Raw genomic sequence first — 13,615 nt, 5'->3', positions numbered from 1 at the left:
GTTCCACGAGTCTGGGCCCGGGGCTGAGTGCATAGGCATGTTGTCAATGGCTTTTTCGAAATCTATCGGAGTTAGGGTAATGTCGGAAATCTGGCATACATTTATGGAGTTTTGAGGCTCATTCATGAAGAAATCATTTGTGTTGTCAATCCTCAGACCGATTAGTGGTTCACTAAACACAGAGTCGTACTGGGATTTCAATATTTCACTCATTTCCTTGTTGTCATCTGTGTAAGTCCCATCCTGTCTGAGTAAGGGCCCGATACTAGATGTGGTATTTGCCTTGTTTTTGGCATATGAAAAGAAATATTTTGAATTTCTTTCAATTTCACTAATAGCTTTAGGCTCCTCCTGCCTCTCCTGGTTCCTGTAAGAGTCATTTAGCTTAAGTTCGATAGTTTCCACTTCCCTGGTCAGCGCCTCCTTTCGTGTATCAGATATTCTAGCACTCCTGAGGAGCTCAGTGACTCTTTGTCGTCTTCTGTAGAGAGAGCGTCTTTTTCTTTCCAGTTTACTCCTGCTCTTCTTCTTTCTTAGGGGAATATGCCTAGAACATGCTTCGGCTACCAGGAAGTTGATCCTTTTAAGGCACTGGTTTGGATCCATGTCATTTAAGACATCTTCCCAACATGTTTCGTTTAGGACATGGTTTACCTGGTCCCAGTTGATGTTCTTGTTGTTGAAGTTGTATTTTGTGAAAACACCTTCACAGGTACATGCATTCTGCTGATCAGGACCCCTATGCATGTACGTCTGGACTTTGATTAGATTGTGATCGGAATTAGTTGTTTTTGATATTCTTATGTCTCTTATCAGGTCCTCATTATTTGTGAAGATAAGGTCAAGTGTGTTTTCTAGTCTTGTTGGCTCCACTATCTGCTGGCTTAAGGTGTGTTTTTCGCAGAGACTTAGTAGCTCATGTGTGTGTGACCTTTCATCTGCGCTACCTCCGGGGATTGTTTCGGCTATAACATTATTTGCTACATTCTTCCATTTTGTATGCCTTAGGTTGAAATCACCAAGCAGTAAGATGTTTGGGGATGGAGCTGGAAGGTTTTCCAAACAGTAATCAATTTTCAGTAGCTGTTCTTTGAACTGTTGTGAGGTTGCACCTGGTGGCTTGTATACAACCACAATGACTAGGTTTTGGTTCTCGATCTTTATTGATAGAACTTCAACTACCTCATTTGTGGTGTTCAGCAACTCCGTGCAGATAAGGGACTCTTTGACATACAGGCCAACCCCCCCTTGTTGCCTGTTTTTTCTGTCGCATCTAAAAAGGTTGTAACCACTTATCCATATTTCACTGTCAAAGTGATCTTTTGTGTGAGTCTCTGTGAAGGCTGCAAACATTGCATTAGACTCCTCTAGAAGTCCACTGATAAAAGGTATTTTGTTGTTGGTGGATGGCTTAAGGCCCTGTATATTAGCAAATATGAACGAGGTTGTATTCTGTGTTTGTTGGGGGGATTTTGTTATTGGCATCAGTAGTTGTAATTCTGGAGGGCCATGGGTGGCCACTGGCTGCACCTCCATTCCAACAAGGCTCCAAGGTGGTGGACTATTGATAATGCTTCTGGATACGAACGAAATTTCAGGATGCGAACTTCCCTCCTCAAGGGAGGTTCCTCAGATAAATAAATAAATAAAATATTTATTTCTTTGCTAAGGTTACAGTGTATATTTACTTATCATAATATGATTAGAGCAAAGAAAGCCTCTATCATGCTGAGGCATTTTGGGCAGACTTAACCTAATACTAAGTCTAGACAGGTGAAAAGTGTACTAGTAGTGGTTACCAATGTTTTGCTGATGGTGGTGCCAACTACTGGCAGCAAAACATTGGTAACCACTATATTGTACTATTATTATTGTTATAATAATAATGATTATTATTATTATTAGTAGTAGTACATACATGATGAGGGGGCTCTTGATTTAGGGAATGGGATCTGTGCTCCAGGTCTCTAAATTAATAATAATGATAATAATAATTATTATAATAATGGAGTTGATATTAGGGTTATTTTATCATGCCTCCTGAGAGCAGGAATTCAGCTGGAACGAATTCATTTCATTTCAAACAATTTAAATGAGGGAAATTGACCCAGCATATGAACAAATCAGGACATGAACAAGTCCACAGAATGGATTAAATTCATAAGCCAAGGTTCCACTGTATTAGAATTGGTATCAGTTAATTTTGATGGCATTTGTATCGGTATTGGCCAAAAATTAAGTTTCATTGTCAGTATGTGCAAAAAATTTTGGTTTTGTCCCCTCCTTAGAGTGCAGGCTCTTTGTTCCCCACCTCAAGAACTTGAGGCAGGTCAACCATTTTTTCACACTCCAGTAGCACATCATATCCCAAAAACTACTTGCCAGAACTCACTCAGGTTTAACACTTCATTAAGATCTGCTGCAAAATATGCTTTAGTCATGCAACAGTTAACCATTATTATTATTATGGAGTTTTGAGGACATAGTACAGTACAAGATTTCCTCTTCATTCAAGTCACCATTAATTTCTGTATTAAGAATAGTCATGATTTCCATTAATATCTAATGGCTATGGTCAGCAATGGCACATCAAAGGATTGAAATGCATAAGGACTTGTCCCAGTAACTGAAGGCCTTGCCAACCAACCAAGGAAGCTCTTACATTCTTCAAAATTCTTTAGCTCCTTTCATCAGCAGAACTTATTGGTAAATATAGGAAATTTCAGATAATGACATAAAATGGGAGTTCTCATAGTTGCTCCTGCTGAAAGATTGAACATCAATGAAAGATTGGACATTAGATTGGAGGGCAGGAGTATGGAGTTGATGAATGGATGTGTTGGTAGATGGAAACATAATATTATTAGAGTAGTTATCCTAATGCTGTTTTTGATTTGATGTGAGGTACTGTCTTTTAATTTTGCTGAGAGGGGAAAGAGGCTGAAGGCAGTAAAGATGTTTAAGATTAATGTGTGGTGTGAATATTATGGAGAGTATAAGGAGCAAATAATTTATAAATGTGTGAGGATAAGTAGGTAGGAGAAAAAGTTTTGGAGAGATGGTTTGGTCCTTTAAATAGGTTGATTAATACAGTGTTTTAAGTTTGAAGTGGATAAAAGATGGGGTAGGAAATGTCTCGGGAAGGTGGTTTTGAGAGAGTTTAGCAGGCATGTATGAAAAAAATCAGAGTGAGCTGTAATATATTTTTTTGAGAGGGAAGATTTGACATGTAGTGAGCAAGGTAATATTTATGAAGGAATGGAGGGAAACTGGTTAACTAGACTCGAGTTCTGGGGAGGTGGGAAATACAGTGCATGCACACTGAGGGAGGGGTAGGGATGTTATTATTCAGTGAAACATTTGAATTGTGAAGTTCGTACTATTTTGGAAAGACAGGGAATGAATGATGGCAAATGTTTTACTTCTTTTAATCAACCTGTCTTGGCTGCTGTGTTAAAAAATCCATTAACACTTTTACCTTTTTTTGAGCATCCTCCCAACTTGTACTTGAGAAACCAATACATTTACTGCTTTGGTTTTCTTTATCTTATCAGTACTATTTTCTTCCTCATAATTATTTCCTATTCTGTATTAAATTTATTAAAAATATTATCATGTTTTCATTTGCTCTTTTGCACCTTGCTATTTTTTAACTTCTCATTTCATGTAGAACACCTTGGTGTACTACATATACTGTTTGTATATCATAAAACATTTTACAGTATTGGGTTAAATTCTGCTTTCTCACTTTTTATCTCATTCCACAGGTCCTTGATCTAATCTGAATACATGCACTATTACTGTAAGCCTTTGCATAGGTGCCCAGATACAATAGTTTAAATGTCACTCCAAGCAGCAAATATCCCACACCCTTCCTTTAAAGCGCAGGCATTGTACATCCCACCTCCAGGACTTGAGTCCGGCTAACTGGTTTCCCTGAATCCCTTCACAAAATATTACCCTGTTCACACTTCAACACACTCCACCATTCATCTCCATTCACTCCTATCTAACACAATTACACATGCCTGCTGCATGTCCAAGCCCCTTGCACACAAAACCACTTTTACCTTCCTCCCTCCTTCCTTTCCTAGGATGTCCCCTACCCCTCCTCCCCTCCACTACAGATTTATACACCCTCCAAGTCATATATCTTCTTAATCATTTTAATTTTTCCTAACCAGGTAGATTTTTTTTATTTAACAAAATTGGATATATCTGCAGTGTACTGCTAACTTATTCTGCATGATAGATACTTTTTGGGAACAGAAGCTAGCTATATTTTCTATCATATTCTCTCACACGGTATACCTGGAGAGAATATCACAGTGGATTTCATACGAACTGGGAATCTTCAGTAGGGCAGTGAGGATACTGTCAAGTATTCCATTAAATGTTTAATAGCTGATAAGATAAAAAAATATCCTGTTTTTTTTTATATTCATTTCTCCTGCTTGCCCATCAATTTATATATTTGTTGATGTAATGCTCTAACATTGTCATTTCCAGTTATGTTTATAATACCTGAATTGCTATCATCTCTCTTATACATGACATAAAAAGACCTATGATGATAAACCTGTCAAACTTAAATGTTAATATTTAATGTGCAATGATCATGTGCCATTTCTGGTGCACTTTTTCTAGATTCTTACTTTATCCCATACATAAACCATTATTATGCTTTAAAAACAATTTTAGTTATATGCTTCTGGTGACATAACTGTTTTGTCACTAAACATGTACAATTGTGTGTTAAGACCTGGGGATGTGAGGTCAAGACTTGCATGCACTCAGTGTAAGAACTGTGTGGTAAAATGTGGGGATGTGATGTCAAGACTTGCATGCACTCAGTGTAAGATGGGTTTAAGTGATGTTGCCATTGTATGAGTGTGTTTATTGTTTTGTTAATAAGGATGTTAAGCATGATAGTGAGAAGATTAGAAATATCTGGGTTGCACTAGGTACGTGTAATTATCCATTAATTTTTACCTATTTTTATTTACAGGACTGTAACTACAGTAGTTTTATAGTGTGCCATCTTCCTTTTTAAGTTTGTCATATATTTTCTTAATTCACTGATTGTAGCATGTACTCTCCTCTTAAATGTCATTTAGGTTCATATTCTACCCCTTGTTAAAAAATTTTCTAGCAGAGTATTCTTTTGGCATCGTATTTTTTCCCAGTTTACAATTACAGCTCCTATTTTTCCTTTTAAAAATCTTTTTCTTATCCTTTTATATATTTTTACTGTACTGGATGTGTCCCACCAAGGTACAGTGACCGAAGCAAAGGAAACTTTCAGAATCAATCATTCAGTGGCTGTCTTGCTAGAAGTGTGCAGACATTACAAATTCAAAGGACCCATTTCTACCCGTCCTTCAGAATACGGACACTGTACTTCATACCCCCCCAGGTCTCAAGTCCTGCTAACTGGTTTCCTGGAATACCTTCATAAATGTTACCTTGCAAGGTAACACTTGTGGATTTTTTTTTTTAACTGGGAGTAATTTATATAGTCTTTATCCCTATAACTGTCTTTAACTCTGGAAGCCATCTATATTTTTTATACGTACTTCAAGTAACTTGTATTCTTCAGTTTGTGGAACAGTTTTGTATCATCTCTGGATGTTTTTTCTGTTTTATGAATGTTTGTTTTTTAGGCAGACACCACACTATTGCATTTTCTCATTTTTGAAGTAAATAGCTTTTTAATAATTTCACCATCTGTAATTGTATCCTAGAGTTATTTTGAATTTTTCCAGTATATTATGGTATATGAATTCCTTGCAATTACGTTTGTGTATTTGTCAGAGAGCATCAAGGAAAGTGAGGGGTGCCATCTTTTTCTTCTTCCAGAGTGAATTGAATTGAATGGAAAATTCCACTGTGGATGTATAGGTTGTATTTCTGGGGAGTGATCATTAAGATGTCATCCACATACCTAAGTCAAGTAATGACGGGAGGACAAATGCCAGTGAAACTGGTGGCCTCAAGATGCTCCATGTACAGTTTGGTTAAACTGCAAAGGCTGAAGACTCCATGGCTATACCACATTTTGGTTGATAGTGTCATTAGAAGAGAAAAAAGTTATAAGTTGCACACACTTCAATCAGATTAATTAAATCTTGGAAAGGGAAGGGCAACAGTGTGTTGGGTCACTGGTTTGGTACTTGGGGGTACATGAGTCAAGAAGGTTGTAACATTTGAACTGGCCACTTTTTTGCTGCTAATGTTGAGGTCAGCTGATCAGTTCAAAAGGTCTTAGAGTGATGAAGATGGCTGTAGCTGATAATTACAAGAAATCTGGCAATCAGCTGGCTAGCTTATGCTCTATATACCCAAGAGATCCATCACCTTTTGCAATAGTATCTGGAGAGACCATGCACCTTAGCTGCCTTCGGGTTGTTAGGAAGTATCTATTTGTTGAGTTTATTGTCCTAGACCTAATGTGCATGGGTTATGTAAATAATTTTGCCCATTTGTGAATTGTTAAGCACGTATATATAATAGAGAGAATACATATACATAAACATTATAATATAATTTATTTATAAGTTTTTGTGTTTTAACTCATCGGCCGTCTCCCACCGAAGCAGGGTGACCAAAAAGAAAATAAAACACTTTCACTATCAGTCAACACTTTCACCATCACTTATACTCACTGTATTTGCAGAGGTGCCCAGATATGACAGTTTAGATAGTCACTCCAAACTGCCATTATCCCAAACCTCTCCTTTAGAGTAAAATAGGAAATGAAGAACCCCTCAAAATAAATACAATAATGTAATCTATGTTTATCAGAACAATAGTTAAAAATTCTTGCATCACTGTATATCCAAAAATGGTTTAGATACGCTGTAACATAATGAGAGAATTATTGGCTAATACAATCAATTGTTATAATTATTCTGGGCTTCACTTGTCAGTGTTAATCACATTTTAATTGTAAATATATACTGCAGTTAAAATTAATTTAATTGATGTAATAAATAACCACCTTCCTCCATAAGCCATGCATGGCATAGGAGGCGACTAAAATGCTGGGAGCATAGGGCTAGTAACCCCTTCTCCTGTATAAATTACTAAATGTAAAAAGAAATAAAACTTCTGTTTTTTCTTTGTTGAGTCACCCTGTGTCGGTGAGAGACAGCCTGTGTGTTAAAAAAAAAAAATAACCAGTACACTAATACTTTAAAATAATACAAAATATGAATAACTTGTAATATGGAAGGAGCCAAGCTACTGCCACCTCCTCCTCAAATTTACTTCTGCCCTGAAGGTTAGCAAGATGACAGTGTGAATATTGCCTCGATATGTTACTAGGCTGTCATCAGAGTTACAGTAAGGGCCAAGCTTTATTAAATCCCAGTGTTCATTTGGAGTAGTACAGAACCCATACAGATATAGTGCTTTCCATTAGCCAATGGATAGTAGGATTGTAAAGAGTGTTAGGGTAAAATACAAAGGATCTAATTGATTCACAAGCAATTTGCACCATAGAGAGGTAAGGTAGCAGACTGAATATTGGAAAATCCCATAAAGGTATAATGGAAGCAGAGGGGGCTAAATGATTATATATAGGGCAGCTTTGAGGTATGATTTTATTATTCCACTCCTGAGAAAAAGTTCTCGTGGGAAAATATGGCATAAGAGACATTGATAGATTACTTCTGATAATTTTAGCATCTGCAGTGGAAGAAGCTGGATTTCCCATCGAAACAATGCCTTTTAGTTCCAGCTACTTTCTGGCATGTCGTGTATTCCTTCTCTCCTATTTTCTTTAGTCTGTGTTCCTGCAGTACTTAACTGTATTATTGGCACATTGTCAACTGGCAGTTAGTCATATTCTTTTACATTTTTCTTGTTGTGCATATTTTTCAAATGCATTTATTTATTTAAACTATTTTGTACTTGTTCATTTAAGGTAGATAATATGTATATTGTATATAAGGAGCTGTCATAGTAGAGCATAATTGCCTGAAAATTTTAAATTTTCACATATAATATAGATGTCTTCAATCCAGTGGATATACACAAGAAATTATCAAGGTTTGATATTACTGGTTTCAGTGGGTGATGAAAAGAGTCCATGATCTTCTGTTGTAGTTAAAATGCTTGTGCATGATGTGTAGGGGAAAATATTATTTAGCTTGGTTTGCATGTACTAATGTTTGTTTTAACTATTAACCTGGGATTTGAAAAGGAAACTTGAGTGTGTTTTTGATCCTTCTTGGACCATTATCAACTCATGAATATTCCAGGATTGACTGAAACAGCTGTAAATGTCTCTCATAATTGTTGGCCAATAGTAAATTATTTCAGCCATGGTATAGACCTGTCTTTCATTAGGCTTTTCTTTTGGTTCTTTTGTAAGAGTACTTTAGATATGTAATACCGAATGTAGCTTCACTTTTCATTGTACAATATATTCTTTCACTTTTAAGACCAACAGTGGGAGGGTTGTGCTAATTACTCACACTTTGCATGTAAGTACACTTTCACAGTTTTCATACTTTTTGTTTAAGTTATTGATTGGTGCTAATCTTGGTAAACAATAAACCAGTATGAATTGCAATGCCACTAACAAAGTTGTGTTTGACTCTGTTCACAGTTATTCAGCATAGGAGATGTCTATGTTTACCTTAAGCACTTCATGAAGAAAATGGCATAATTATCATTCTTTTCTTTTTTTTTTTCTTATTTATCTCAAGGAAATTACCAAGAAAGTAATCCAGGTAAGGTTGATTTTAGTTGATGTTTTGATATATAAATTGTTAATATGAAAATTAAACATCTTTAAAATATGCACATTTAAGTCTTTTTTTTTTATATACATAAGTAGGTTTTCATGGGATATTAAAATGTGAATTCTGCAGGTCAGACAATGTTTTTTCACTTTTTTTTTGGCTTCAGTACGTTTGAATAAGGTATGTTAAAGTAACTGATGTATGGACAGGTGAACTGAGAAGATATGTTTTTTTTTAATTTTTTGCAATATGGGGGTTCTTATTATGAGATGACACAAAGTACATGCTCTCAGACTTGGATAACATTGGCCAGAGCTTCAGGTGCCATGGGTTTTCCATACCAGTGTGGCCATGACTAAGATATGTTATGCACTATTACTGTGTGTTTGCCATGCATGGAGACCCATATATATAGGGCTGTTTGTGTATGTATCGGCTCCCCTTGATAGGTTCTGTGGTGAGTAGGAGGATAGAGAGAGTTTTGTTGATGAGTATGTACTGTGCTTGTGACTTGTTAAGGGGACAACCAAGCCAGCGAGAAATTCCATTCTGGATGATCCTGACATGTCTCCCATTGTTCTTTTATCCTAGAGCCAAATACTCTTGGTCAGTCCAGTTCATTTACCACTTCATTCCTCTCACACACACTTTTGCATTTGCCAGATTATCCTCTCATTATGAATCACATTTCTGTAATACACTACTGTAATGTGTTTAATTTTTTATTTTAACACGGTTGCCATCTCCCACTGATGTAGGGTTAATATTGAGTTTTTTTTTCTCCCCCCAACATGCTGACCATCTACCATTGAAGCAGGGTGGCCCAAAAAAGACACACACACACTTTCACTATCATTCACACATAATAACTGTCTTTTCAGAGGCGTGGAAATATGACAGTTCAGATGTCACTTCAAACAGTAAATATCCCAAATCCCTCCTTTAAAGTTTAGGCATTGTACTTCCCACCTCCAGGACTTAAGTGCAGGTAACCTTTTTTCCTGAATTCCTCCACAAAATATTATCTCTGCTCACACTCCAACAGATTGTCAAGTTAATATTGATATTAATAAGATATGATGGCCACAGAAAAAAGATTTGTGTGTAGGGAAAGCCATTGAGCCAGAATTACGTTGGATAATTTAATTTATTCATTGGTTGCTTATTAATAAAAATGCTGGATAATTGAAACCTGCAAATAAGGAAGAAAGGGTATTTGTAGGGATAGATTCATTGACAGTTGTTCATTACATCTTGTCTTAGGTTTGTAGGGGCAACTGTATAACATCTCTCTCTATAGTCTACTGATGATGACTTCAGTATATAAGACCAAAATATACTGTACTACTGTACTTGTACCCAGGGCCGGATTAAGAAGTCTCCGGGCCCTAGGCTATTCAGATTGGCGGGGCCCCTTTGAGTTATGGGTAAGCGAAGCTACCCCTTCCAGCTTGGGGGTGGAGGGGGGGTTGGTGTGAGCCTGTTTAAGGTCTAATTAAATACATTCTGGCTATTTAGATTAAATTTAATAGGGAAAGTACATCAAGACAACCAAAACCATTTACCAACAGCCATTATAACTATCTTGTTAAATCATGCATTTTAAAGAGAATAAACTCAAGACAGCATAGTATTACTAGATTAGGCTATTAAAGTAGTGACATCATGTACCTATTATATTCAGCATAACCACTACAGCACTATTATTCCCTTTATAAATCACTGACCATTATTGTTATCATTACATCATGCATAAGACTATCAAATCATATAAACTCAAGAAAGTAAAGAATTGTTTATATTCACAGGCACTTCTTAAATAAACTTTTCTCTGGATTTCATATTGGCAAAATCATCAATTATATTCTGAAAATCAATATTTCTTGTTAGATCAGACTCAGTGGTCAACAAGGCTAGGTTACACAATTTGTCTTGGCTCATTGTTGAACGGAGCTGGTTTTTCACTCTTTTCAAAACAGAAAATGAACATTCTCCTTCACAGTTAGTAGCTGGAAGTGTTAGGTAAAGGCGATACACTATGTCAACATTAGGGAAGGTTTCTGAGATACCTGCATTTCTTAAATGTTTCAAAGCAGCTGAGAGCGCACATTTTTTCAGGTGGAGCTTTAATCTGATTCATATACCCAGAAAAATGAACTATTTCTTCAACAAATGTGTCCTGAACATCTGCTGAAAGGTGTTGTTGCAACTTTAATGCAGCTTCTCTCAATTCTGCATCTGGCATAGTAGTAATTTTGAACAGAAATCCAAACTTGTCATTGAGATTCTGGTAGATTTCTTTTCTTTTCATCAATTCTGTAATCAGTGAATCCAGAATGACGAAGTATGTAGCTGTCTTACATTTCTGCCTTGGTAGCAACACAATTTCATTGTCTGGCTCTTCAAAATTGCGTTTCCTCTTCCTTGACCGCTGATGATCAGCCCGGTAACTGTAGTCTCTCACCAGCAGTTTAGCTTTCTCTTCAAACATTTCAAAAGCTTCATCATTGCGAAATGAGCTTACAAATTCCACTAAGCCTACATAGAGGTTAGCACAAGTAGCCATTTCAATTTCAATTTTCTGAAGTGTCTTGTTCGTGGCATTTAACCATTCCAGTATACAGTCCCAAAGCACACAGAGTAAGGCCAATTCAAAATCTTCCAATTTTGATGCTAAGCTGGCTGCTTCGCTTCTTGTAGTTGCTGTCTGGTCTTCATCCTCTGCTATTTGGATCAAAGCAGAACGTATTTCAGCAAAGCTGTCTTTCAAAGCATGTGTTGCATCATGCTGCGCTGACCACCTTGTTGTTGTTAATGATTTGATGACATCTCCATGAGTGGTTGACTTGAGTATACTCCACCGATGCGTTGAAGCAGAGAAAAAATTAAAGTGTGCTTGTAAAAGTCCAAAAAATGAAACTGCAGCGACACAACACTCCGCAGCACATGACCCAACAAGATTAAGAGAATGTGCTGAGCAGGGCACATATTCAGCAAGTGGGTTGATTTGCTTGATACGGGCTTGCAATCCATTATATTTACCCGACATGTTACTTGCATTGTCGTAGCTCTGGCCACGGCAATCCATAATAGAGAGATCATGTTCAAGCAGAGTATCCAGTACTACATTCATCATTGTTTCTCCATCATGGCCTGAAAGAGGAATGAATTTTATAAAGCGCTCTACAGGCTTACCACTGGAGTCAACAAAGCGAACAATCAGTTTGATTTTCCAAATGAGAATCCAATAAGCCTTTTTTCTGTGCACGAAATACACTGGCTAAAATGCAGCTCCTGTGAGTGGTGCTGTTTTCATGTTCCTCGAAATGCTTGGAATTTTTCCAGTCATTGAACCCCTGTGTGAAGGTATTTTCTTTGGTAGAAAATAGCTTGCATGCTGAACAGTACACTTTTCCTGAGCTTTCAGAGTTTACCATCCATTATCTTTTTACAGTTTCTGAATTTGCAAGCTTCCTATAAAACATAGATTCAATTCAATTCAATTCAATTCAAAGTTTATTCTCTATAAGGATTACAATGCTGAGTTTACAGAATTTGGTTATTGTGTGGTTAGATGACTTTAAACAATGACGACTTCCATCATGATAAATCCTTGCTGATTTCCTAAAGTCAGTGTTCAGAGTTTGACTGAAGTTTTCTGCAATGAAAGCATTACTTAGAGAATCTGGAATTACATTTGGTCATGAGGCAGGATCTTTCAAGACAAATCCTGTGGATGAAATGTCTGTTGAGACATTGAGAGGAGACACAAAAGAAGTAGATGCTGGCTGAGAAATAATGGAGGGAGGGCTTCCTGTATGATCTGACGTATCAGCAGATTCAACTGTACTGGTAACATCAGAAACTGTTTTCGTGAGCATGTCTGTGATCTTTCTGCAGCTTCCTACATCTTTCTTTTTCTGTTCTTCTTCTTGAATTTTCTTCTTTCTTTTCTGTGACCCACTCGCTTAAGAACGTTCAACATAATGTTCACGAGATGCCATAATGAGGATGTATCACTGTCTGTAATCATGCAAATACAAATTTTGCATTATCAATTATTATTAATTTTTTAATTATTATTAATTTTTTTTTTCTGTCAATTGGGGGGATATGGCCCTTGTAGCCCCCTTTCCTCTGGCTGCGCATCTAAAAATTCAAAACGTTACCAGAAAGGAGTCATATACAGAACTTTTACCATAGATTAGGTTAGTGATTTGGGCTACGAATATTTTACTAATTCATCCTCCTTGATCTCCAATTTACTTAAACAGAAATCATACTGAGTCCAAGAACAATGCACAATGGTATTTATATTACCATTTTCATAACTAAACTAATCATTATGTTTTGCATGATATATGGCCTACCACCATAGATAAGGACATGAGAATTAAAGAATGCAGGGACAATTTTCAGTTTCACCCAACCAACGATTTTCTGATGTGGCTAATGTGTTTCTGGGGAAATATGTAGTAAATTAATTGATGTTCTACATCACTTCCGTCGCAACTTGAAAACTAAGCATTTGCGACGGAAGTGATGTAGAACATCAATCAATTGAGATCTGTTATTGAAATGATAAAGAGTTAAAGACAGGACAAAGTGCTTTTAAAACCTACAAACGGAAGTCAGTTTGCGTTTTTAGGGTTTTCTTTATAGTATTTTTACCAAAAATGCGTCTTTACTGGTCCATGCGTCTTTACTGGTCAAGTAACCCTATCAGGTACCTCCCTTAACATTTAGAGGCGAAAACAAACATTTATCCATACACATCAATGTCTATCAACAACACTTCAGTTAATTTGTCACAGTACAAGTCTAGATAACGTGTAATTACTACAGAAAATTGGAGAGGAATCTCC

General features: G+C 36.6%; 1 protein-coding gene across 16 annotated transcripts in view; it reads left to right on the top strand.

The window, feature by feature from the left end:
* The window catches only part of LOC128696741 (uncharacterized), a 256,551-nt gene that overhangs the window by 147,478 nt on the left and 95,458 nt on the right, over positions 1-13,615 (top strand). For 11 of the 16 annotated variants that reach the window (XM_070094456.1, XM_070094448.1, XM_070094441.1 and 8 more), the window contains one exon: positions 8,715-8,738. The exons of the other annotated variants lie outside the window; for them this stretch is intronic. In XM_070094456.1, the coding sequence (XP_069950557.1) occupies positions 8,715-8,738 (24 nt within the window). The remainder of the gene's footprint in view (positions 1-8,714; positions 8,739-13,615) is intronic. 16 annotated transcript variants of the gene reach the window in all.

Source organism: Cherax quadricarinatus, chromosome 46, assembly GCF_038502225.1.
Source record: "Cherax quadricarinatus isolate ZL_2023a chromosome 46, ASM3850222v1, whole genome shotgun sequence".
Lineage (NCBI taxonomy): Eukaryota > Metazoa > Arthropoda > Malacostraca > Decapoda > Parastacidae > Cherax > Cherax quadricarinatus.
Note: the sequence above shows the minus strand (reverse complement) of the source record. Positions and strands in the feature narration are given on the sequence as shown.